Source organism: Primulina huaijiensis, chromosome 16 (genome assembly GCF_012295235.1).
Source record: "Primulina huaijiensis isolate GDHJ02 chromosome 16, ASM1229523v2, whole genome shotgun sequence".
NCBI lineage: Eukaryota > Viridiplantae > Streptophyta > Magnoliopsida > Lamiales > Gesneriaceae > Primulina > Primulina huaijiensis.
The window spans coordinates 19,050,532-19,076,786 of record NC_133321.1 but is presented as its reverse complement, the minus strand read 5'-3'; the positions used below and the strand labels follow the sequence as shown (position 1 = coordinate 19,076,786).

Genomic DNA, 26,255 nt, shown 5'->3' with positions numbered 1-26,255 from the left:
CTTGTTTTGAGGCAACCTCACATGGTGTATGGTTGAAGAGTTTCATTTCAGGGCTTAGAATTATGGATTCTATATCTAGGCCATTAAGAATATATTGTGACAATTCAGCTGCTGTTTTTATGGCTAAAAATAACAAAAGTGGTAGTCGAAGCAAGCACATCGACATTAAATATTTAGCCATACGAGAACGTGTTAAAGATAAGAAGTTACTTATCGAGTACATTAGTACTGAATTGATGATTGCGGATCCTTTGACTAAGGGCATGCCATCATTAAAATTTAAGGATCATACAGAAAGAATGGGACTTGGTTCTTTTATGTAATTTTGTTGTAAGAACAAATTTAATGAAACTATAATGTGATATTTTCTCATATTTGTTGTGTACACATTCATTGATTTGAGAAATATCAATAAAGTTGGACCTCGAATAAACATTGGGTTTATTCATTAAGTTATACAGATTTGAGAGACATAATGCATTGTAATACATGGAAGATAATATTCGTTTTAAGATGACCTATCGCCATGATTCATGTATTTTGTTTTCTCCTATGGTAAATGAGATATATGTGTCAAGTGGGAGAATGTAAGAAATATGACACATGTCAAACGAAGTAGCGTGTACAAATTGAAATTGGCGACGGCCAAGAAAAATTAAGATGCGTACACGATTTTTCTTCTGAATCTCGACTCCCAAAACACTCGGTGATGGTATGAGTGTGCCTATAAATACTGAAGGCATTGAGGTCCCTAAACACACAATCTCATACAAAAAATACACCATCTAATTTCAATGGCCGGAGGTAATTCTCGATTAAGCTTCCGCATATTACATATCATGTTTATATATACGTAGAAATATGATTTTAAGAAAAATATCTAACAATATTTACATTCAAGGGAAATAAAATGGGCAAACACTCTATACTGCTGTAAATGCAATGCGGGAAATATGAAAAGTGGTAGAGCCCATGTATTGAAGGAAAAGATATCTGCAGAAGCTGCATATACAAGATGAATTACATGCTATCAAAAACGAAGAAAAACAATATTACCTTGAAATGGAAAAAAAAAAACAAAATATTTTTCACCATCATGTCTTCAGTTCTGCTTCTTTAAACACTTCTAAAATTATAAAGCCCAATCAAACATCGATATTGAATTTATCAAATTAAAGAAAGTTCTCTAACAAAAATACTTTAAAGTTACTGTAAGCATCATATAAGTGCCTTGTATTATAGAGATATAATATGTTCCTATAGCATACAACAAAAAATTCAATGAACTAAAAAACCGCTACCCGCATACTGAAAAACCACATATAAAAAGCCAATCCCAGCCCCTCGTGCCAAGGTGCATCAAATTGAATATACAGACATTATTACCCAGATGAGAGATCAGGCCAAGAGGTTGCAACAATGAAATAGGAAAACAATAGCTTTACACATGTTCATAAAACTTTTAAAAGGATAGTATATAGTTGTATGGTTAAAGCGAGGGTGAAACTAATGGCATTACATCTGGAGGTCTGGTTTTGATGGGGGCAGACTATCAGCATGAGCAACATTGGGCAACGGACTTGGGGCAGAAACTTGAGAACTTTTAGGAGTCAAAGGATCATATTGTTTTGGCAGTGATAGAGCAGGATTTGGTGCATGAGTTGGTGGTGAGTAAGGAGTCAAATGATGATATTCATCGCGCTTCGAGGGAAACCTATTATTGTAACCAAAACGACAAGATGGAGGATTGGATGCTAAATTCTTTCCTGGTGCTGGTGCTGGTGCTGGTGCTGGTGCTGGTGCTGGTGCTGGTGCAGATATAGAAGTCGGTGATTTTTTCCTGTTTACAGATCCCCTGTTTTCCGGTGGCTGTGACGGTGAAATAACAGGAGCAAGACTGGCCTCGTGGTAGTGGTGGTGGTGGGATTATGAGTTAAGAGACGGAGAAGGGGATGGCGATGAAACACTTCCACCACTGCCGAGGGAGTGCTGCAATGTTGATGAAAGTTGAATTTGCTTAACACGACCGAATACAGTGTTATTCAGGGCAAGGTTTTTCGTATGTGAACTGGTGATAGTTTGAGCCTACTGCTTTAACCTTGAGTTCGAGGGATTAACACCGACAGCTAAGAGAACTTGAGATTGAACTATAATGGGTGGAGCTACTGATGAACCTTTAAGATTAGTCAGCCTATATACAAGTTCGGCAAAGAAGAAAAAACATACATTAGCTGTGACATTTCTTATAACTTTTGCACAGAATATTTTGATATTATCGAGAAAAGGTTCAAGTAGTGGTACAAATGTGCAAACAAGTTGAACAGTCCCCCCGAACTTCCATTCTCGCTCAAACTTTTCATGCTCAAGCCAAATTAGGACATTAGAGGCTCAGAGCCAAAAGTTAGCCCGATAGCTCATGAACAGTTTGGAAACTTTAATTTAGTAATGAATGTTTTATAAAATTCAAGCTATCAAGGTACAGCTATATTTCGAGCTTTAACTAGTAAGAACCTGATATAAAGCTCAAGAAAACGAGATAAAATTTGAATTCTCATTCAATGCAAACATGAGCTCAAAATACGTTAGTTTTCAAGTTTGAATCAAAGTCGGGCCAGCTCAATAAAATCAAGATTAGACTTAAATTAAAAGCACGAGTAATACATGCCTAATTTCCATTTGTTTGCATATTTCAGGGTGTGTGACATGGAGAGAAATGCAGAGGTAACTTATATTCTGAAATAAAATAGCAAAAAATAAGAAAGATGAAAAATAGCGTGTGCCAACCTCGTATGGAGCCAGTTGTAAAACACTCTTCAGTTGGCTACCAAGTTCATTGAACTTACTAAGTATTTGATCCATGGAGAAATTCAAGGTGAAGTTGATAAGAATCTGAACTCTTTGCATAAGAAATTCTTTCTGTTCAGGACTAGCTGCGATCCCACCTTTGAATTTGAGCACCTCGAAAAAAAAATTTCCCTAACAAAGATGCATTTGTCAAATGAAGAAATGATTGCCGTATAATTAAATACACGAAAGAGTATTTAATCAAACTTTGGGTAGTCACGTCAGATTCAACCGCAAACACAACTTTTGCTAAGTCTTACCTTGCAGATGATTCTAATGATATTATTCCTACCTGCCATAGAAAGGAAACTGAATCCCGATTCAGTGAACAAATAATTTAACGCATACAAGAAAAAGAGAAGTGTCCATTTGTTGTAACTTGTACAGCATAATCACGCAACATGAGATCTGCATGCATAGGACTCACATAAACCAGTTCATGTCTACAATCAATCCACCTATTTTGAAATGCTATCATCCTTCACATACTCGGGTAGTTTCATACATGCCAGACAGAAACATATAGCATATTCGGGTACGTAATTTTGCATGATCACAACCTTATGTCATGCAGAACACTTGTTCAAAAATCTCGGTGATGATACCCTGTAAGAGCCCAATATCAGATGGATTCCCAAATCAGGGTCAATCTGCAAGATGGATTCTTCTGAAGCCGGGCAGGTGCAAACCCGGGCTCTACTCCCTGGGCAACCAGACGTCCGGACTCTTATATAAGCCCCCGGTAGGCATTCTAACCGGGCCACCTCGATATGAGCACCGCACTCGAGTACACTAGCAGAATTGGATGTGGGCGACCGTCCTATCTCTGACAATAATCCAAGTGGTTGACAAAGTCAGACAGGCGGGATGTGACTAGTGTATGATTTGACATGTCAGAATGTGGCCGCCCTACTATAATTAGTAGGTAGCACACAGACCGAGGTAATCAATGCATCCCCTACTATAAATACCAGGTTCTCCCTTTACATTTGGAAGGGAATTCATTTTATTGTCTACATTCTTACACCGATATCACAACCATCACTTGGTTACATTGGTCTTTTGTTGAGTCATTCACTGACTTAAGCATCGGAGTGGCCACGCCGGACTCCCCTCCGGCGCCCATTCACGAGTTCATCTCCTTGTGTGCAGGTTACAGCTAGAGCCATATTACGGAGATATATCTCACTGCTCTTATTCCCTTCATTATCTTGATAGCAGATCCGGTGGAGCACCCCGACCCGGCTCGTCCATTTCACCCGGATCGCATCATTGGCGCGGTCTGTGGGACAGCGAGTGGACTCTAGCCCGACTAATTAAGGAGGGAGTGATGATGCCCCAAGACGTCCCGGGTCATGGATAGGCCCTGGGACTTCCTGGGCCATTAAGTATATCCATGAATAGTACCCAGATCAGGATGGGATGCTCTCAGGCCGATAGCATGGCAAGACGGGTTAATGACCCGGGTCATATAATTGCTCGGGACGAGGAGAACACAACTCAGAAAGATCATAAAATGAGCAATTAGTCAGTACGTCAAGTCATTGGACCACCCGGGGACATGGTTTTCTCAAGATGTGTAATGTCCGAGCTCTTCTATAATTGCCCGAGAAGCCTTCTGTTCGGTCACATCCCTTTTTACCTTAAGCTCTTCTATAATTGCCCAAGAAGCCTTCTATTCCCTTTTATATTCTGATAGTATACCCGGTTGAGTATCCGACCCGACACATCCCTTTTTACCCGGGTTGCATCACTCGGGATCCTGGCTTCACCCTGTTCTGCATGATCACAACCTTATAACCCCCGGAAACAGAAGAAAAAGTGTCATACTTATTAAAAAGTAGATGGAACAAAAGCTTAAGGGAATACCTTAGTGGTGGGGAAGCTCGTCTCATCAAAAATATCATCTTCAAGTAGTAAAATATAGTCTTGGAGAAAAGAAGCTGCCTTTTTTTTTGGGTTAATTTGAATACTAACAAAAATGCTTTATTTGATTTGGTTTGATTTATTTAATTTTAAATTTAATTTAATTTCATCGGTCATTGAAATTTTATTCATTCTTAATTTTGGTAGTAATACAATTTATTATCGTTGTTATTAATTTTAAAATTTCTGACATTATTACTATTATTATTTATTTATTTCATATGATTTATTATTACTCGTTTTATTAATATTATTAGGCTTTTTATTTGAATAATGAAAACTAATAATATTTATCAAAATTAAAAAAAAAATACAATAAAGGGTCGGGGTTTGATTGTTTGAAACCTGTTCCTTGAAGTACAATCCCCTTGTTCCCCAGCGGCCCCCAAGATTAAAATTTACCCTGGTTACTTGGTCCCCTATTTTACGGTGAATTGGCTGTAATCTCTATCTAGGGTTTTATACTCGGACCCATTTCCTTCTTCTATCCTAATCAATCATGACTCAATCTCAAGAAGAGTTGTTGGTTGCCCATCTTGAGCAACATAAGATTGAAGTAAGCTCTCTCTCCATCTACCTCAACGTTTTCTCTGTCGGAGTTTGATTCGTGCTAGGGTCTTTATTTTATTTTTTGCGTTGAAATGGGTTTTGTTTTTTTCGATGTAGTTCAATGAAGTAATCTGTCACTGTTTTGTAGCTTGTCTAAGATTTTTTTTGCTATAATTGGTGTGGGGAAACATGTTGAATCTGGTATCTGGTACTGAGGAAGCGTGGAATTAAATTTTGATTTGCTTGTATATTCTTATTTCTGATCTAGGGTTTGTCTGAAAGCAAAAGAGTGATTTTTTAACCATCTATTTAAATTTTTTTTTTCTTTTTCTTTTTCACACGCTGTCTGAGCTATTGATGGGTTGACTTGTCTACGATACAAATTTATCATCGCGTCAAACATTTCTTTCCAACTTGGATTTTGTTAAAGTGGTTTCTAGCAATTTATGATCATATAATGGTCCATACCACTCTTGTGGACTGTGGTCATTGTTAGGATTTGATTTTGGGACAATAAAGTTTAATTGCCTAAAATAAAACAAAAGGAAAGTGTGCAATCAGAATTGGTTGTTTATCGGGTTCAACTGCTTCTTGCAGGATGAGGGGCCTTTGATCGAGGATGACGACGACGAGGAGGAAGATGACGAAGGGGATGAAGATGATGTAGAAGGTAAGCTGGTCAACCTTGATTTTGACCCTGTTGAACGCTTGATTAAGATATTTGCTTACTGATCTATGCACTTTTCTTCTACCTTTTTAATCCAAAATTTAGTGGGCTGTTGAGTTGTGGTTCTAGGCATTCATTCATAGATTTTAAGCTCCGTGTTTTTTTGTTTTCATTATCAGATTTGATTTCGGAGATGACATTCAACAGGTTCTAGTATCAGTTGTAGTTGACAAAACAATATTATCAAACGGTAACCTTGGTTTTGAACTTGCTAAATTTGTGAGTTTCTGTTTTTCAAGTCAGGGATGAGTAAATGTTTTCAAGTTCTGGTTGAGCATCACTACAGGTGGAGCAGTATTGCTAATTATTTAATAAATAGTTTCAGATAGATGATGTGGATCCAAAAGAATCTGATTTTGGTCAAGTTTCACTTCTAATTCTGAGATCCTTCTGTGTATGTTGGCATTAGCTTAAGCGTATGTAAACAATGTATTCATTTCTTTTTGTAGGACAAGAAGATGCTAGTGGTAAGTCGAAGCAGAGCCGTAGTGAGAAGAAGAGCCGCAAGGCAATGCTAAAGCTGGGAATGAAGTCTATTCCTGGTGTTAGCCGAGTCACTGTTAAGAAGAGCAAGAATGTTGGTTTCTTTGTCACTTCTTTTTTACCATTCCAGCCAAGAATTCAAATGGACATTGTCACAGATAATTGAATTTCTCCAACTGTTCGTTTCAGATCTTATTTGTCATCTCAAAGCCAGATGTTTTTAAAAGCCCAAATTCAGACACATATGTGATTTTTGGAGAGGCTAAAATCGAGGATTTGAGTTCACAGTTGCAGACTCAAGCTGCAGAGCAGTTCAAGGCTCCTAATATCAGCAATGTTACACCAAAGATCGAGCCAACAATTGCACATCATGTTGATGAGGATGTAGATGAAACTGGAGTTGAACCGAAGGACGTAGAGCTTGTGATGACTCAAGCTGGGGTTTCTAGAGCCAGAGCAGTCAAATCTCTTAAGGATGCAGATGGAGATATCGTCTCCGCCATTATGGAACTAACAAACTAGATAGATATTGGCATTTAGATTGTATCCCTGTTACAATGTCTGCTTTAATTTGAACTCCCCGAATTTTGAGTTCAGAGGTTTGCGGTAATCTTTTCTGTTCTTTTCTTGCGAGGCCGTGTGCACTGAATTAGTGTCCCAGATGTTCAACTTTTTTTGACATTTCCTTAATTTTGCAGTTTGTATTGTATTCATGATCCCTGTGTTTCTATACCCGATGGAAAATATTTCCATTTACTGCTTTCTACAATCTGCAAAATTTAAAAAGTACCCCAAAGCAATGAAAAGGTTTGAGACTGATACAACCAACGAGAGCATCACATGGTGTCATGATCTTCTCCATGGTCCATATGGCAGGGACAGAATGAGATTGGGAGGGGGGGTGGGGGGCATGAAATCATCACATGGATGTGAAATTTTGATCCTCCAAACACAAAACATGCAATCCAGCAAGGATGAAAGATAAAAAAAACAAATTTAAGAAGGTAGAAAACACCAACCGACATCTTGTTCGCTACACATTATTATTTGTTCGACAGAGGAACGTTATAGTCAAAGAATTTAAAACACGGCAAGTTCGCTTGTAATTTAGAAACATCAATATTCGAAAGGCCAATAGGAGTGCCCTGTATGGTTGTCATGTTGATGGTATGGAACTGAACTTGGTTCAGCCGTTTCATTTTGGCGCGAATTGGAACGTGACGAACCAAATGGCCACAAGAAAGACCAACGCCTTCCCCTTACCCGATTGCCACTTCTGTCGTCGCTGTTGCTAGACCCCTGGCCCCTACTGCTATTACGCGAGCTCGAGTTTTGACCGTTTAGCTCCTGGCGACAAACAGGGCAAGAACTGCATTGTTCTAACCATGGCTCGATACAATCTGGGTGGTATATATGTTTGCAGGGAAGTTTTCTTGCCTGAGAACCCAGTTCAAATGTCTCTTTACAAACAGCACACATTAAATCTGAACGAACATGCTTTTTTGAAATCTTGACTGTCGGTAAGGCTTTGATCACAGATCTTGAAGCTGGGGGAGGGGGACGTCGATCATCTCGTGTGACGTGTTCCATATACTCTTCCACTCCTGGTCCAATATAGTAATCGCCTCCATTGTCTTGTCTGAATCCAATAGCTTCGTTAAGAAACTCTAGGACACCGCCACCACCAGGCATCCTGACTGGCATGTCACCGCTGAAAACAAGGACCGTGTTCCAAGGATTAGCATTTTGAGAGCCCCTCTCAGTTATCCCTCGGACATGAGATATTCCGCCTCTAACAGACATCTGCTGCCTGAGAAAATTCGAGATGGTTTCCAAGAATCTTGGTCTTTGGGTGTGTTCTTCAGCAGACATGCTTAATGTTTCATCGAGTTCTTGAATAAAACCTCCATTACAATTGGGACACGCGACCATTTGTCTTCCCAGGGTCACTGGTTCCCCACAACTATGACACCAATGGGTGCCCCTCTCACTTGACATCTTCACCTACTTTAGCCTTTTTTCTATTACATCCAAATCTACCCGGAAAATTTACCTTTCTCAAAGATTTGAGAGAACGCAAATTGCAATTGCACGAGGCAGAACACAAATTGTAACTAATGCTGACAAATACAGGAAGCAGATAGCAGAAGGATCGTCAAGAAACCATTAACCTAAGTCATTTTCCTCAAAACATTCGAGTATTGTAATAATAATTTCACTTTTAATCAAAAGGGAAAATAAATACAGTCATCCATATTTGATTTCAGGCTTTCCTTCTATACAGAAACATAATCACTCTTAAGCAATGCCGACTACCCAAATATATTAAAAAAACGTAAGTGGATTTCCAAGTATGAAGTGTGCACTAATTCATTAAAAGAAGGCATAGCAATTTCAAATTCAAACCCGAATTTACTTCTTTTTTTAAAAAAATGTCAGTCGCAAATATCACTGATCGAGGGCAAAAAATAAAGCAATCGTTCAACTACAGATAATTTCACACTTCACACAACACAATCGCTCGCTCTAAAAAATTATCATCCAAATTAAATCTAAAGATCATGTCAAAAAATCGACTTTTTTCCCAACCCATGTTAACAACAAATCAAAGAATCTACATTCCCTGAAAGACTAAACTTACAGTAATGCAACAGAGACCATTAAAAAGGGGGAAATTTTTTTAAGAAATAAAGCTAGAAAAATGGAAAATGAATGAGCAAGAATGAACATACCTTTGATCCAGTTGACAAAAAGTGAATTGGCAAGAGAATAGAGGAGACCCAAATGGAAAAAAGTTAGTAATGCAGTGGTTTAAAGGATATGCAAACAGAGAAAAAGTTAACGAACGATGAAAATTGGAGGATTTGTAGCCAAGATTACTACTGTGTGACTGTGTGTGTCTCTCTGTTTTTCTTCTTAATTTTACAAAACCAACAGTGCTTTTTTAGTTTAAAAGAAGTGACGCACAGTGTATAAGACTCATCTGAGGTGTGTGCTGTTCTTATCTGTCGATTTTTGTTTGATTAATGAGGAAGCCAATAATTTCATTAAAAAATTGATTTAAAAAAAACCTAGTCGTGATTCTTTGTAAATCTAAATATGTAAATCTCGACTCATTCTCCCATCTAATCATTCATTTGCAAATGGGGGTAAACAGACCCTATGTTGGTTGATCAATGGGCATTTTAGTTTAATGATGTGAAGATAAATTCTCACTTATGAAAAAATTCTTAACATTTTCCCAAGTTGTAAGAGAAGATGGGTGGAAGATTTATCTAAATTAAATTTCGAACTCGATACTACGTCTCAAATATGTAAGTTGAGATCTCAATTTCTTATAAGTCATTTGGCTAAATTATTTTAAATATATTAAAAATTTTCCAAACATGGGAGTTAGGACGTTGAAAAAGTTTTTTTTTTTTTTGGGTCAAAATAAAGTGTGGATGAAAATGAGTTTATACGTTATAAGATCTGCTTCTTTTATCTTCTTTAATTAATTATATGTAAAAAAAAATTGAAAGGTCCTTTTCATAGAAATTACAAAGTGTACATCATATCAATTTTCATTAAAGTGTCTCGAAGGGGATTCTTTGTTGGGAAATGCGAATTCCATATGAGTGACGATTTAAATAAGAAATTTTTGGTAAGAGTGCATGTGAGCGGTCGAGAAAACACAGTCTAATGATTCAATCTATTACAGGGTCCACGAATTGTGTCAGTCAATTAATTAACAAAAATTACTTAATTTTTTAAAAAAATATCACATATACTAACTAGATTTTTAGGTAAAAAAATATATATTTCAGTAGAATCAAAATTTTAATAACGATTTAAAATATTGATGCACGCAAATTTAGATTGGGCATTATACAAATTTTATATAAAAAAATTAGACTACGAATGTTTAGACGATATTAAAAAAAATGCTTACTGTTGTTTTCTTTTTACCCATCTATTGATTTGCTGGTTGAGTTGGAGGAAATGACACAATTTAAAAAAAAAATTTGGAATGAATTTATTATAATTGAATCTCAAGATATTGGTGTCAAATATAGGCTATAAACCATATACAATTTATCATAAGTTTTTGTTTTTCACCGACTAAATTACTGAATCGACCTCGTCATGAAGGTCAAGATAGTATGGAGATTTGAATCGATTTAAAGTTTAATGAGCAACAATGTACTCCAATCCATCCGAATAATATTAAGTAAATTAGAAAATCTTGGTTTGAAAATTTTATAATATGACATTTTCTTGAATAAAATGAACTTGCTTGCTTACAAATCACAGGCACAGCAGCAGCTAACTCTGACCACCGAATTGCTTTTCGATGTCGCTGAAGGATATTGTGGCGGATCCTCTCCTCTTTGGTTTCTGCTGGGAAGTTTGTTCCCTCCACCCTGTCATGTATATCACCTACACAAAAATGGTGATGCATTCCGAGTCGGGTCGGGCGAAAAAGTTCTCGAAAACGATCCAAACTCTAATAAAACAAATTCCGTGTGACTGGTCTAGCCAGCAGGGGTGTCAACAGGAACTGTAATTGGGTTCAAGCTCAATTTTAACCGGACCTGGTTATCATGAAACTACATGCTCGGATCGCGGGCTGTTATTTTTAAAAAAAAAATTACAAAAAAAGTGAGACAATACATGCCAAAAAGTTTTTTTTTTTGTTAGAAAATTATTACCCGATTAATAGTTTTGTCACGTAAGTAGGAATATTTTAAAAATTAATATAAGAAGACATAAAAGGGGAGTTCTTTTTGGAAAAAGTTAATGCCGGATCATCTGGGTAGAACAAACACACCTGCTCATATTAAACCAAACCCATCCGATTAGCAGTCGGGATGATGAAGAGTGAAAATCATTAGCAAAAGTAGGTAAAATCGATGTTTCACAAAAAGTGGCGGTGAATATAATAAAACCCTCGTGGTCCACACAATTCGAATCGACTGGTATCCGGAAAATCATCAGTAAACATCCGAAACACTGTTCAAATTCACCTGGAATGTTGCCGGAATGGTACCATCATTGGCAGCATACACAGCTGCCGCTGCCAGGGCCGTTTCTCTATTTAATACCTGATTCCATTTCAGATAAAATTTTGTCACGTGAAGGAGAAAAGGAAAGTAAAAGAGTATAAAATTATATGCTGTTTTATCCACTAAACATCAATATCGAAGCACAAAAGACAAATGGAAAAGAACTAAAGGTCTTACTTTGCTTCTTTGTACTAAAGCATTAGTTTCACCCATAGAACGAATATGCTCTATCAACTCCAGAGCTGCATTGAGGAAAGAGAACATCCATTACAATCAAAAAAATACAACACATGCTACATACTGAAGAAATAAATCCCATCATTATATTAGATTCCTTTGTGTTCAACGTGGTAATCGGAAGGAAGAAACGATAGTCGTTATTACAATCTCAGAAACGTATATCCAAGTATGTTCACCAATACGGATGACATAATTGTCCTTTCGATTCAACTAAGCAAGAATCAAGCATGTCAAACCAGATCTGTTCTAGCAATAATTAGAAAGGGTGTGGCAGGTCTGCAGGAGGTAACATCAGAGGTTGAACGGGTCAAGCACTACACACACACGTGGGATGATATTTGACATGAGTACGCACATCAAAGCCACCCCAACCATTCATGTTCTCTTGGAATGAAGTATACCTTCATTTATAATCCAGTGGCATTCCCGTTGAAATTTTACCTTTGCTTCTCAAGCCAATTCTCGTATGGGATCTAGTTGCTGAGGTCGTATGTTCATATAGTATGATAAAAATGTTGAATGCTGTCATAAAAGAGGCATTCATAATTTCTACACATTGTGAAACACAGACCCCCTTTCTTGTCTTGCTGACAAAATCTTATGCCTTTTCTAGGACATTATTTTCCTCATTTTAGCAGAACAGAAATAGAAACACACCGCAAATAAATAATAACAGTGATATGGAGCACAAATGAAAACGAAGAACAGAGAATCAGAGATGGAGAGGATAGACCCAAAAACCACAAGTATATCAGAGTTCTTCAAGGAGACATTACAAAGACTGAACCCACGTATTAAACTAAACTATAAATCAGCACCAAGCCACCAACTATATAAAGAAGTAGCACCATTAGGAATCATACAGATGCAAGACGGGGAAATGCAATATTTTTACCACATGCTTGATTTGACACTCCACTCATGCGTCATATTTCTAGCGTTCTGATTGAGGAGAAACAGTAGACAAGAAAAATGAGATTGCAAAACCTTCTATAAGTTTACATCAATTGAAACTTCACCATATAATTTGTACAATTAAGAAAATTTTATGATGCCTTTGAATTTGAAGCTGTGAATCAGAACACATCAAGGCTAAACTCACCATTGTTATATCTCACAGTGTATTCATCAACATCAACACCAGGAAGTGTAAAGCCCGCCCTAGTCAAAAGATTCCCAGCATCACGCACCTACAAGAGATAATAAATCATTTAATAAACTTTAGAGTGCAATAATGGTGACATAACACAACAAAACGTCAATGAAATATTTTTTATTATTGGATAAATCCATCATGAAAAGCAACAATCACAATTATCATAAAGAAATAAATTGTTCATGAACAGCATGATCGGAGATCATAAAATTATTTCCTTGCTAAGCAAGTCAACACCAACTATGAAACATATGTGAATGTCAATTAAAGTAACAAAAGTGCATTTGTATTGCTTTATTAAATATTTGTAGACAGGGTCTCAAAAGAAACATTTCCAAAATATTTCCCTTCTGAATTTGATGGCATTGTGGGTCCATATTTCTGTGAAGTTGTCAATCATAGAAAAAAGGACAACTGGGAGGTATGACACTATAGCATCAACAAGTTGAGTAATAAAGTGGTATTGCATATAAAACATTGCTTGTCTGACAATAAGAACATCCATTATCCTGATATCATGAAATCAACTAAAACCAAATACAACCCTCGAGAGTTGGTAGAAATAAGTAGAGTGCACGCGTTTGGAGAACTCCAATGTTGTGCTGCACACGGAGCACAAATAATTCAATTTAAAGATCATGGGCGCTTCTTGAAAACTTAAGATTACATCATTTTATAAAAAAATTAAGTTTTCGCGGGCCCTTAATTGAATTGATAGTAGGATTTCTTCTTCTTAATATTTTCCATTTTGCTTGTTCTTATTAGAGGATAGTAGTTGGATCCGGATCCGAGCACAGGTTCGGCCTCAATGGGAAAAGAAAATGGAGCACCTATCTTGGATCCAATTATGTTGGGATTGGCAGAGGTGTAACCTGCAGCCAGTTGCCTTATCGACGGACTAGAGAAAATGAGATGGATGACAGAATTTGATTGCGATATAGCCAACTGCCTGTAGCTTGTTCCTCAGAAATAGAATGATTGTTTATCATTTGTTAATTAATTAAACAAATAAAAATTTTCTTTGCTCAGCCGAAATTTCGAAATATTTCCAGAGAACAATGTAATGCCACACAGTATAGTTAAGAACATACTTGCGCCAAAGGCGATAAACGTGGACTAATGCCTCCCTCACGTTCCATTCTCGAAATAGTGCATGCCATTCTCAACTCTCTAGAGCAATGACAGGTAACGCAGTTAGACCTCTCTCACATTTGTCAAAAGTAGAAATGCAGCACAAAACTTTGAAGATATGACCTCAACGTTTCCCCACCAAGAATAGCAGCCAAAAATAGGCCATCAGGCTTCAGTGCCAATCTACTCTGCCACAAGCAAGAAAATGAAATGATGTCTTTGATAATGCAAATATAGCATAACACTCTATTTGACATTAAAAAGGGTAATTAGCAAGTAAATTGGAAAATGAATGAACAAGAAAGAGTAAAAACCATTGGAAACACCTGATGATATAAAATATGAGTAACAAGAAACCTGAATCATTGCTCCAGGAAGATCATTTGTCCAATGAAGTCCCAAGCTACTGATAACTAGGTCCAGAGAACTGCACAAGCAGGGAGAATTGAGTAGAACAAATATTAGTTTTTTTCTACGACAAAATTGGTAAAGCTAGAAAGTTTTAAGGGCCCTGTTCATATTATGCATACCCTTCCTTCACAGGCAAAAACTCTTCATCTGCAACAATGAATGAGGTCTCAATATTTTTGTTTGACAGTTCTCGTTCACTCTTTTTACACAATTTCACCATGTCATGTGAAGTATCCATCATCATTAGCTTTTCGATACCACCTAATGATTAAAAGAAAAATACAGCGAACTGAGAAAGCAATAAGACAAAAATTGGGATATGAGAGAGATAACACGCATATGAGAAGAAGGCATATGCAATCAACTGAATGATTTTTCAAAGCAGTATTATTGCATAAATCTTTTAAAATATTTCAACCATACACCTTATAAAGTGCACTTGATGAGATCTCGTGTTATGCATGCATCCTTTCACCTAAAAAATAAAGTTTTATGAAATATCACCAAGAAAAAGTAAAGGTCAAACTAGCATCCTCGTTCTCAGTTTATAATTGAATTCCCTTTCCAGTTCTAAATTTACGTATACCAGTGATTGTCGGTTCTAGTTATTCTATGTCTCAAAAGCACACAGCATTTTTTTTTTCAAATCAACCATCTCCAATATCAACACTGTATTGCATATTTGTAGCTAAACTGAACTGCTAGACAGAAGAAAATCAAATTAATATATCTCCACTGATGCAATCAACACATTAGATATCTTGGTCATAATAAATTTCAGATTTACAAACTCTCATAAATCCAATGTAAGAGTCAAATCATACCCAGGATTGACAGATTACAGATAGATTGAGGGCAACAAATGTTAACTCTCACCACGCCCAGGCAACAGACACATAATTGCTTCCAAGGAACCCCCCAAACATAATGTTGTGGGAAAAGTCCTTTTACAATCCTACAGAGAAGAGAAGTACTTCATATACAACAGCAAGAGGCGAAATACATTCATTATAATTTCCGAAAACCTTTTAAGGCAAGCAGAAATGGCATCCAGGAACCATTTTCCTCTCAATAAACACAATCTTTCACAGTAAAACTTCAAAACTTACACGTGTCCCGCAATCCATATGTTAACCAAGTAAAAAGTACTGGGAGGAGAATTAATTGTTTGTTTTAATGGTATAGGCAATGACAACTAAATCAACTGCTTTCTTGGAAGCTAAAACCAAAAACTAAAGGAGTTGAAATCAGTCTTTTCTCGCCATGATGGCACTAGCAATGAGGCAATCTTTATGGGATAATTATCGGAGCTCCACAGTCAACACATACAAAATATATATAGCATGCAATCATAAACAAATATCAAAAGACCAAATATACATCCAAACTATCCAGCAGATTTTCGGCTACAGCATCCAGCAAAGAATCGTTCGGACGCATCAACCACGCAGCCCTATCCCTCTGTAAACGATAATCATTAGGCATAAATTAAAAAAAAACTGGAAAAAATTGAGAAACTAAATGCATCAGTTCCACGTTAAAATAATAACAATAAAAAAAAACATAACGTGGACGAGTCTTAACTTGTTTGCGCTTGAGATCACGGTCAAAGATTTTGACTCTGGAACCTTGTTGCGCACAGTAGAATCTACTGCTTCCCTTAGATAACTGCACGGGATCCTCCGGCAAAGCTCGCCGACAGCTCTCATTTTCGACCAAAATTCTAAATCGGGAAGTGCGCTTAGACAACTAAATCGTTGGGCTCGATGAAGTTTAAAATGGCCCATTATGATAGCCCATGCGCCTTCAATGGGTTGGCTAGCAGCCCAAAGTGAAGCGAGCGACATAAAATATTTGAAATTTTAATACTACATAAAATATTAGTTTATATATACTAAATTTTTATGTGAACTCAACAAGGTCAAGTTATTTTTTATTTAAGTTAATATTTGAAATTTTATTCTATTGTATTTTGTTTTATTTTTAAAAAATGGTATTGTAAGGGAGGGGTATTTCGACACCAAAGTACGTAGTTATTCTAGAAATCAGCGGAGTATTTGAATAGTATTCGTAATATATCTTGTTTTAAATTGTGTATTGGAAAGTTGCAAAAATTAATAACGCAGGTTGTCTTGCAAAAATTAATAACGCAGGTTGTCTTATATAATTTTCCGAATTATTTAACAAAAAATTAGAATGAATCTTTTCAATGGACGGACCACATGCCTTCAGTTGTGTGGCCTGGTGTCCGCAAATGAAAATCGTAAATCCGCTAGTAGTGAAAAGTGAAATATAATCGGATTAATTCAATCTTGTTTTATGTGTAAAGATCAATTTGCGGGAATTTTTCAAAAAGTATAATTAACATCCATTATCTTATTTTATTTTACAAAAATTAATAGCTTATTCCTAAAAATGGGACAATAAGATTTTTAACAAAATATCCCCGCGTGGCACTAACTGAAATAGAAAATTTGGTCGCATCTAATATTTCAATCTAATAACAGTTATCATACTTGGGCGAATTTACATATTGCCTAAAGATGTTCACGTGTATCACACACACACACACACACACACACACACACACACNTAGCTAATGTTCAGACTCGCCAGAAAGCAGCCGTGAGAGGAATCCAGGCCCCTCGTTCAAAATAACCCTTTTCCGCATCAGTGTATCGATAATTGGGTACTTTCTTTTTCTTCCACCTCTTGGTCTTGATCGAAATTGCTCATCAGACTCTTCAAAATTTCCCTGAAGACAAATGCAAAAGATTTGTGTAAATAACCAACAATTAGAAGCGAAACGAGCCGCTACATGTCAAGGGACGTGAAGTTGAAATTATTGTAAAACCAACCGAAACTTACAGGAATATAGATATGGCAACCAGATTTTTCATGTTTATCCCGCACATGCTTGTAAGCAAATTCCTTGCCACAACCAAGAATGCTGCAGGTATGTGTTTTAAGTTCCAAGTGAACAGCTTTGATATGCTGATTCCGATTTGATGTCTGTACAAGAGAAGGCGCACACCACAAAAAAAACATCCAATGATTAGGCAAGTGAAAAATAGCAAGTTCTACACCGGCGATCAACTAACTGTTCCCGTAGATGAGAAGCCAGTCTACTGAGCTCAAATTACAAGAATTTGTTTTTTTATGGGAAAGCCCTTACATTTGAAAATTTAAGCTGACATCCCTTGAAACCACAATTGATTCTATCTGAGGAAACCCCAGTTTCATGCTTCTGAAGATGACGCTTAATGTTTTTCTTCAGTTGTTTGATCCCACATTCACCACAAACAACGTACCGATGACAAGACCTGACATGCTCTTTGAGGCACTGCTCGTTAGTGAAATATTTCATGCAGCCTGGTTCTGAACATAATGCTTCCACCGAATCCAACTTTACTACATTATCAGCCAAGAATTTCACAAGGGAACAATCAGCAAATACCTCAAAAATAGAAAATAAAAGAAATTTCCAGTGTGGTTCTGAAATACAACTTATAGAGGATTCCACAGCAAAAACTAACTCACCATGTGAGTCCTCGTGTTTCCGCAATTTAGATGGATATTTAAACACTTTTCCACACCCAGGTTCTGCACAGACATATTCCTTGGGCTTCTCATAAGCATGTTCACTGTGAAACTCTTTAATGTGCCGATTAATATTATCCTTAAATGTGAATCTCTGTTTACAGTCCTCAACAGGGCATTCAAATGACTTCTCTTGATGCTGTAGCATATGTCTCTTCAAGTGGTCCGTCCTTCTGTAGCTGGATTGGCAATCTTTAAGTGGGCATTTAAAAGGCCTCTGTAACATAACAATATGCTGTGAGAGGAAAAGAAAAAAATTTCACATGGCTTCCATATCTGAAGAAACCAGGGATAAATTCCAGAAGAACAAAAAAAATCTCCAAACCTTAGCGTGACAGAGGCTCACTTGATGGAGCTTCTCAGGTGGTCCCCCACCTGGTACTGATCCATTCAAGGTAATATTGTTGCCTCGTGCATTTTGGAGTTCTTAGTGTGGGATCCAATGCTCACGCACAACCAAAAACCAACATACTTTATTATCATACTTCAATCTGCAATGTTTCATAATCAGAATAGTCCAGTGCACATCAAATTAGTAAAAAAATAAAAGAAGGCCTTAGAGTTTAACATAAAAAATGAGGAAGCCCTTGTTCACATTATCAAAGAACTGTATTCAATTAGAGGATGATAAGTTAGAACTTTAAATCAAACTAATATATAATTGTCATAATCCAATCCTAAACTACTCTACTTTAAATGTTCACTACCAATTCCGGTTACTAGCTCCAAGACACACTTTACACCTTGCAAACAATACCATAATCCGTCATCTCTTCAAATTTATAATTTTCGGATCTAAGGCACCAAAATCTGATTATAGAATATAGCCATCTTGGAAACAAATAAAAAGACGCTTTTGAACACCTGAACTTGATAGGATAGAAATTCAACAATTCATTACATCAAAATGCACTATTATAAAAATCCTTTCAATTTCAGGCATAATTTCACAAAAGCTTTTCAGATATACTGCCCCTTAAAAACAGTGAATTGTGTGGTTAGCATCGGTTCTTCCGAGTTAATTTCTAGTGTTCCTGGACGCTTCAAATTATCATCAAACGACGAGAAGTTAACAAAAACATAGTAGCAGAGGAGATAAACAACCCGAAAAAACTGAAACAGACAACAACCTCAAGAGAATGACTTTGCATGTGTTGTTTCAGATAAGCAGGCTTCGAGAAACTAGCCCCACAATCTTCGCAAGTATTCTGTTTCTCCTCATTCACTTTTTCTTTATTTCCTTCCGGTTCCTTAATTTCCTCCTGCAATCACCAATTCCACTTCACACAAGAACCCACCCACGAAAAAATATATAAAACAATTCAGGCATATCAAACAACGATTTGGATTACAAGATTTATAACCGAAATTCGAAATTAAAAATTCAATTCACACCTTGTGATGAGCGAGAATATGAGATGAAATCAATGATTTCTTGGATCGGCAAAGCCCACAAAAGTCGCAATAATACCTCCTAATATCCCTGAAAATCGGCCCTCGAACTTCCTCTCCGTCTTTCTCCATTCTCTAGACTTAAAAACCGAACTTATCAAATACAATATATTCATATAAATACAGACCACAAAGTGGAATAAGAGAGAACCCTAATTCAGCTCGGCGCTAAGCAACTGGCACGAAGATCCCCGGCCAGAATAGATTAGTCCGGGCTTATATAGGCAAATTTCAAGGATCTATTTGTCATTTCAGACTGCAGAAAATTCTTTTGGGTGTATTTATGTCATTTAACAAATTGAAATATTTTGTTTTAAAAAACTAAAATTTAATATATTCAGATTTTTACATTCCATTAAAACAGTATAAATTTCCATTGAGTTTATTTGATGAACAGTATACTTGGTTCTGTTTAAATTTTAAATATAAAAATTATTTTAGTTAATAACTTTTGAATGTGACTTTAATATTTTAAATGATTTTTCCGTATACGCAAATATAAAAATTTAAATAAAGAAATTAAATGTTTATTTATAATTATCTATGTCACGATTATTTAATTTATTTTGCGATAATACATACCAGTAATACTTGATAAAATATTGACAAAAACTTGTGTGAGACGGTCTCACTGATCGTATTTTGTGAGACGGATCTCTTATTTGAGTCATTCATGCAAAAAATATTATTTTTCATGTTAAGAGTAATATTTTTTATTGTTAATATCGGTAGAGTTGACCCGTCTCACAAATAAAGATTCGTGAGACCGTCTCACAAGAGACCTACTCTAAAATATTTGATAACTAAAAGAGTACAATTTCTTATAAATACGTTATAATTATAAAATTAAATTGATCTTAAAATGAACACAAATTCAAGCAAACACTTCGCAAAAATATAGATTTCAGTTTCAACTCAATTGTTCATATATTTTTGGTTTATTTTGATTTCATCGTTCAAAGTTTGTAAAGATGTTTACTTAAATTCTTAGTAGTTTGATATCATACATGTCATTCGAAAATTTTCTTTATCTTATTCTATTTGTACATTTTGGTTGCATTAAATCAAAGAAAATATACTGATATTCAAATCGAGATTCAAATCATTTGATATTTTTAAGGTAGATTTTGTGTTTTTCACATTCAAATTCATTTATTGCATACGAGACATGTCAATAAAATTCACAGTAAAAACGTTATTTGTTTCGTCGTTGTCGAGTGACAATGAATTATCAAAACATATCAAAAAATGATGATAAAAGATATATTGTATCATTAAATTTAATGGTAAATTTATGATATTATTCTTCAGTTATTTTTGACAAAACTCACTGTCAATGAGAAAAATATTGATAATAATGGATGACGATATAGTAAAAAAAAAAAGTAATTGCTCGAATTACGTACATCAAGTAAATCAATGAGAAAAATATTGATAGTGCTCTTTTTCATAGTGTGTTTGAGCATTTGAAAATATATTGATCTTTAATAGTTTTGATTGAAGTATATCGAATAATTAAATTGGGCTTATAATCAATCAAGTAATATATTTTTTTTATGACATTGATATTTTAGAATTTTTATTTTGCCCATTACAATCTATATTAGTCTTTGATCAAAATGATATTAATGCATGATTTCTTCCTACTCAGACAACACATCAAAATTAGATAACCATTTCCTTTTTTTTAACAAACATTTCATTTTATGTTGTAAAAATAATTAAAAAGTTGTCCCTATTATTTATATAATTGGGATAAATTGACGACTCGGAATATTTTTGAGCGGACAATATATAATTATAATTATAATTAACCCAAAAACACGAACATTAGATACAATGTCGTGCATCGAATGCAGTGAGCACTCACAAAGCCTCTGTTCGAAGCTCACTCCAACGAACCCACATACTCTCTATGAAACTCAGGCTCCGAGAGGTATATTTCCCTGTTTCCAGATCTGTCTCCTACCTTCGTCAATTTGAGGTCTTTGTGTTTGTTATTGGGTTGATTTTTTTACCTAATTGTATGCTTCAATGCGAAAAGTTAATTCTTTTGGGTTGTCTTTTTCTTGTTTTTCAATTTTTTAACCATTCGGTAGCTTTTCAATGTATTTTGTAGCGTAGAAAAAATTTAAAGCAAACGAAAAGATAAGTCCATATTCAGTTTCGCGAGTTGGTTCTTACACCTCGTGGCTTTGCCTGTATCTTTGTGCGCTTGAATTTCAGTTACTTCTGAATTTGTTCATGGGTTTTTTATTTGTTAACTGTTGTTGGGGTCGTAGCGATTCATCTCCGATTTTTTTTCTTGATTGACGTATCGAGTCTCTTTTGAAGATTTAATATTTAGTGTTTCCTGGAATTAGGCTTAGGATTATTTTTTTCCTTGGAAATGTTGAGTCAGTGAATTATTTCTTTTTGTATGTTGCAGGAAGCAGGTTCTTACAAGTGTTTATGCAGTAAACCTACCGTTCAAACCAGGACTAGTTGCTGCGATTGATTGATCTGTTGGAGAAGAATTATATTACGTTTTACTTCATGCAGGCGGAACTAATTTTTGAAATTGTTGTTGTAAAAGACCTGTAGTTTTGGGCTGTTTTTATTTATGACCTTTCTTCAAAAAATTTTTGCAAAATGACCTTCATACATACAAGAAATACAAAGATTACACAAAGGGAAAAATTTGAGAAAGTTAGATTTCAAATTCTTGGTCAAACAAAGGTCATTTATTTAAATAAGCCCAGTTCGAGTTTTTTTAGGTAGTTTCTGGTTCCTTTTGTTCGTCAAATAATTGACATTTTTGTGTTGATTAAAACTTGTGATAAAAGTGCCCTTTTGGTGGTTAAATGGATCAAAATTTGCGAACTGAGTTGAATCCTCACTCTGGTTCAGTTGATAAATCTAAAATCTTACATGTAAAGCCCTCGAGATGTCTTGTTCCTGTTTTCCCAAATCCACCAGGCATGTCTTCAGTTACTACTCCCCAACCTTCACCCTTTGTGTGTGTTCCACCCTCGGGTCCTTTCCCTTCTGGTGTTCATCCGTTTTACCCTTTTCTAGCTTCAAATAATTCACAGCAAGCAACATTTGGAGCCACTAGCCAACCGGGTAATTTGGGTTTTGGTAGCAACATACCGGCTCCCATACCACTTAATTCATTTAGAATCCCAACACCAAAAGCAAATGGGAATGCTGCTCAACGTAAGAGGGACTTGAGTGGGTGTGCTAATGTAGAAGATGTTAATTCTGGTAAAAGAAAGAGTCGGTCAAGGAAGAGAGGAGCTGGGAAGGGTGATGATTTTGGTGTTGACTCTCTAGTCGATAGCCTTTTGACTTCATTTAAGCTTAAGGAATTTGATGACTTTAGAAGATCTAACGGGGACAAGGATACTGTTGAAACCATACTATTGGTATTTGATTTGCTGCGGAGAAAGCTTACACAACTTGAAGAATCAAAGGATTTGGTTATAGCAGTTACCAGACGTCCGGACCTGAAAGCTGCCAACCTTTTGATGAGTAAAGGGGTTCGCACAAACAATGGTAAGAGGATTGGGCATGTGACTGGTGTTGAAGTTGGTGATATCTTTTTCTTTAGAATGGAGCTGTGTGTTGTAGGGTTACATTCTCCAAGTATGGCTGGAATTGATTACATGGGCGTCAAAATTGCCTCAGATGAGGAACCCGTGGCTGTAAGCATCGTTTCATCTGGAGGATATGATGATCAAGGTGATGATCCGGACGTGCTAGTTTATAGTGGCCATGGGGGAGTGCATAGGAGAGACGGGCAGATGTTTGATCAGAAACTTGAAAAAGGGAATCTTGCTCTAGAAAAGAGTCTGCATCGTGCTAATGATGTGAGAGTCTTAAGGGGTGTGAAGGATGCAGCTGGTACAACCGGCAAGATGTATATCTATGATGGCATATACAAAATTCAGGAGTCATGGGCTGAGAAAAATCAGTCAGGGTGTAATGTTTTTAAGTATAAGTTGGTAAGAGTACCTGGTCAGCCAGAAGCTTATTCTTTGTGGAAATCAATTCAGCAATGGAAGGAAGGAACTGTTACCCGGGCTGGCGTTATTCTATCCGATTTAGCCTCAGGGGCAGAGAGTCAACCTGTCACTCTTGTGAACGATATTGATGGTGAAAAGGGACCTGCTCATTTCATCTATTCTTCTAGTCTCAGGTACTCGAGACCTTTTTCCACTTCCAAAGCTTTCATGGGCTGTCACTGCAAGGGTGGATGTCAACCAGGTGATATCAATTGTTCTTGCATTCAGGAAAATGGAGGCGTGCTCCCATATACTTCATCTGGGGTTCTTCTCACCGACAAATCCTTGATACGTGAATGCGGTCAATCCTGCACATGCCCTCCAACCTGCAGGAATCGCATTTCTCAAGCTGGTCTAAAGGTCCATCTTGAGGTTTTCAAGACAAAGACCCGGGGTTGGGGACTCAGATCTTGGGATCCAATCCGTGCAGGGGGTTATATTTGTGAGTATGCAGGCGATATCATCCAGGCACCTAGTTCTAGTGATTCTGATGACAATCACATTTTTTATGCTACCCGCTACTATGAGCCATTAGAAGCCGTTTGCTATGATTCTTCCAGTTCTACAAAATCCACATTTCCCCTTGTGATAAGTGCAAAGAACAGTGGAAATGTAGCACGTTTCATGAATCATAGCTGTTCGCCAAATGTGTTATGGAAGCCGGTTTTACATGAAAGTAACAGCGACTCGTTTCTACATATTGCCTTCTTTGCCATTCGACATATTCCACCAATGCAAGAGCTAACATATAACTATGGGACGGTTACACCTGAGAAAGGGGACCAGGGGAGGAAAAGGTGCTTGTGTGGATCTGTGAAGTGTAAGGGTTTCTTTTACTGATGATGTTTGGTTCGGTGATAAATTAAATTTGGTTCTTGATCCCGTTAAAGGTTAGTTTTTTTCTATTTTTCCCTAAATATATTAGGCAAAAATGTTGGCTATTCTTATCAAGTCATTCTCGTGTATATTTTTAATTTCCTGGAATCTTATGATTCATCTCTGTGGTATGTGCAGTGTATGCATGTGATTATCAACTTTTGCGAATCATGAAATGCATGCCTTGGAAATCTCTATCTCACTAAAATTATGAGCTGCAGGCATTAGCGATATGTAAGATATTTCAATTCCTCATAGTAAATTAGTTATAAAAATTATTTGGCTTATGTCCGATGGATGACAATGGAAAAATGCCCAAAATCTTTCTTAAAATTTGAAATTATTAATCTGTAGCATGTATACACTTTGGCGAACTAGTGAGTGCATGATGTATTAAATAAGCTTTTCGTTTTTTATTCGTTTCTCAAGTGGGTTCTTTGCTTGTTTTCTGGTTGATAATTTATTTTATTAGGAGCTGCTTTATTTGATTGTCTTAACAATAAAATGTATGGCATTTTCGTCTCGCATTTGATCTTTTTACGGCATTTGCATCTCGCATCAATGAGTACCAAGTGGTGTGAGGTTGTAACTGTTCTTGACTATCCCTTCCCGGGCCCTTTATCTGCTTCTTGAGCTTGCCGTGGTAGTAGAGAGCTCTTGCTATGCTTTGAGCAAAATCAAGGCTTCCATGCTATCTTCTTAGAGCGCCATAACTTCTTAACATCTGCATTTCTCTTTTCCTGCTGTGTGTTGTGATAATTTCATTGTCTCGTTATAATGTGAAGGATAGGGAGGGTTGTGTTTTCATAATTGCACCTGTACTCTCTGTTTTGAACTCCCATGTTACTTTCCCGTGAGTGGAGAAGAATATACCTCTATTTTCAAGTTTACATCATAAATTCTTGAATCTCCTTGGAGCTTTCACCAATCTCTGGCAATTTCGTGGTTGTTATGCTAACAAACTGCATTAATATACTTAATTAACGGTGGTCTCAATCTTTTATTAGTCTATAAATTCTTTGGTACTTGGAATTATGCCTTCTCAGTTTTTTGTAAGCTTGGTTTTTCAACCTGCAAATTTACGTACCTAAGAAACTTCTCTTCGCCAAACATCTCCCTCCCCCCTGTTAAGTTGCTTGATAATGTGTCGTATTTTAGTCTACTAGTTAAACAACACATTCATTTACCCTTTCTACTGCAACATGAATTTAAATGTATGCTTCATGTCGTGTTTTAAACCAACTCTGACCGTTGTTCATTCGTTGGCTTTTGCAGCTCATCAAAGTTGCTGTATAGGATGGTAGGAAAGATCTCGATTCAAAATAGCTGTATTGTATAACATTAAAAGAAGAATCAGTGGATTTTTCACGTGAATCAGAATTGTTTTCTTGGCCGTACTCCCGTGGACTGATCGTTTCTTCTGTACTTTTGTTATTTCACAAGGGTGTGTAGTATATTTAGAATTTGCTTTTGGAACTTTGGTTAGGCTGACTCACTTCCATGTAATTTTAAAACATTCCTGTTGCTTATCCCGTTATGTGGTCCTGAGTATTTCATTTATTTTATTTAAACTCCTGCACTGATAGATTAGTAGATTTAGAAGAGATATCTGTGAGATTAATGTATGTGGGGAGAAAAATAATAATTTTGATATTAAAAATAATAATTTTTTATTGGAAAAAATGTGGCCCACAATTTTTTATTTTGTTTTTAAAATAAAGCCCTCAAGAATTCTTGTCCAATTGGCGTAAAACCAATGTAATCAAACA

General features: G+C 36.3%; 4 protein-coding genes and 2 pseudogenes across 6 annotated transcripts; 2 read left to right on the top strand and 4 right to left on the bottom strand.

Annotated features, from left to right (window-relative positions):
- Nucleotides 1–1,820: 1,820 nt before the first annotated feature.
- On the bottom strand, nucleotides 1,821–5,245 carry LOC140961114 (uncharacterized; annotated as a pseudogene).
- Nucleotides 5,126–7,282, top strand: LOC140961137 (nascent polypeptide-associated complex subunit alpha-like protein 1). The gene is made up of 4 exons (XM_073419431.1): nucleotides 5,126–5,326; nucleotides 5,917–5,989; nucleotides 6,496–6,623; nucleotides 6,719–7,282. Exons 1-4 carry the CDS (start codon nucleotides 5,270–5,272, stop codon nucleotides 7,049–7,051), a joined length of 591 nt encoding a protein of 196 aa, XP_073275532.1. The 5' UTR covers nucleotides 5,126–5,269; the 3' UTR covers nucleotides 7,052–7,282.
- A 233-nt stretch (nucleotides 7,283–7,515) lies between these two features.
- On the bottom strand, nucleotides 7,516–9,599 carry LOC140962031 (E3 ubiquitin-protein ligase RZF1-like). The gene is made up of 2 exons (XM_073420874.1): nucleotides 9,262–9,599; nucleotides 7,516–8,649 (listed from the first exon to the last, which is right to left on the bottom strand). Exon 2 carries the CDS (start codon nucleotides 8,525–8,527, stop codon nucleotides 7,646–7,648), a length of 882 nt encoding a protein of 293 aa, XP_073276975.1. The 5' UTR covers nucleotides 8,528–8,649; nucleotides 9,262–9,599; the 3' UTR covers nucleotides 7,516–7,645.
- A 1,070-nt stretch (nucleotides 9,600–10,669) lies between these two features.
- Nucleotides 10,670–16,326, bottom strand: LOC140960678 (putative methyltransferase At1g22800, mitochondrial; annotated as a pseudogene).
- A 668-nt stretch (nucleotides 16,327–16,994) lies between these two features.
- LOC140960739 (transcription factor IIIA-like) lies at nucleotides 16,995–19,741 on the bottom strand. Its single transcript, XM_073418989.1, has 7 exons — nucleotides 19,508–19,741; nucleotides 19,243–19,374; nucleotides 18,053–18,329; nucleotides 17,688–17,923; nucleotides 17,381–17,524; nucleotides 17,087–17,267; nucleotides 16,995–17,049 (listed from the first exon to the last, which is right to left on the bottom strand). The coding sequence occupies exons 1-6, from the start codon at nucleotides 19,634–19,636 to the stop codon at nucleotides 17,109–17,111; spliced, it is 1,077 nt and encodes a 358-aa protein (XP_073275090.1). The 5' UTR covers nucleotides 19,637–19,741; the 3' UTR covers nucleotides 16,995–17,049; nucleotides 17,087–17,108.
- A 1,636-nt stretch (nucleotides 19,742–21,377) lies between these two features.
- On the top strand, nucleotides 21,378–26,071 carry LOC140961469 (histone-lysine N-methyltransferase, H3 lysine-9 specific SUVH1-like). Of its 3 annotated transcripts, XM_073420010.1 has the most exons (4): nucleotides 21,378–21,500; nucleotides 21,993–24,500; nucleotides 24,625–24,720; nucleotides 25,762–26,071. In XM_073420010.1, exon 2 carries the CDS (start codon nucleotides 22,408–22,410, stop codon nucleotides 24,448–24,450), a length of 2,043 nt encoding a protein of 680 aa, XP_073276111.1. In that variant the 5' UTR covers nucleotides 21,378–21,500; nucleotides 21,993–22,407; the 3' UTR covers nucleotides 24,451–24,500; nucleotides 24,625–24,720; nucleotides 25,762–26,071. The 3 variants fall into 3 exon arrangements, with proteins under 3 accessions (XP_073276111.1, XP_073276109.1, XP_073276110.1); XM_073420008.1 differs by lacking the exon at nucleotides 24,625–24,720; XM_073420009.1 differs by lacking the exons at nucleotides 21,378–21,500; nucleotides 24,625–24,720 and adding an exon at nucleotides 21,528–21,548.
- Nucleotides 26,072–26,255: the final 184 nt, after the last annotated feature.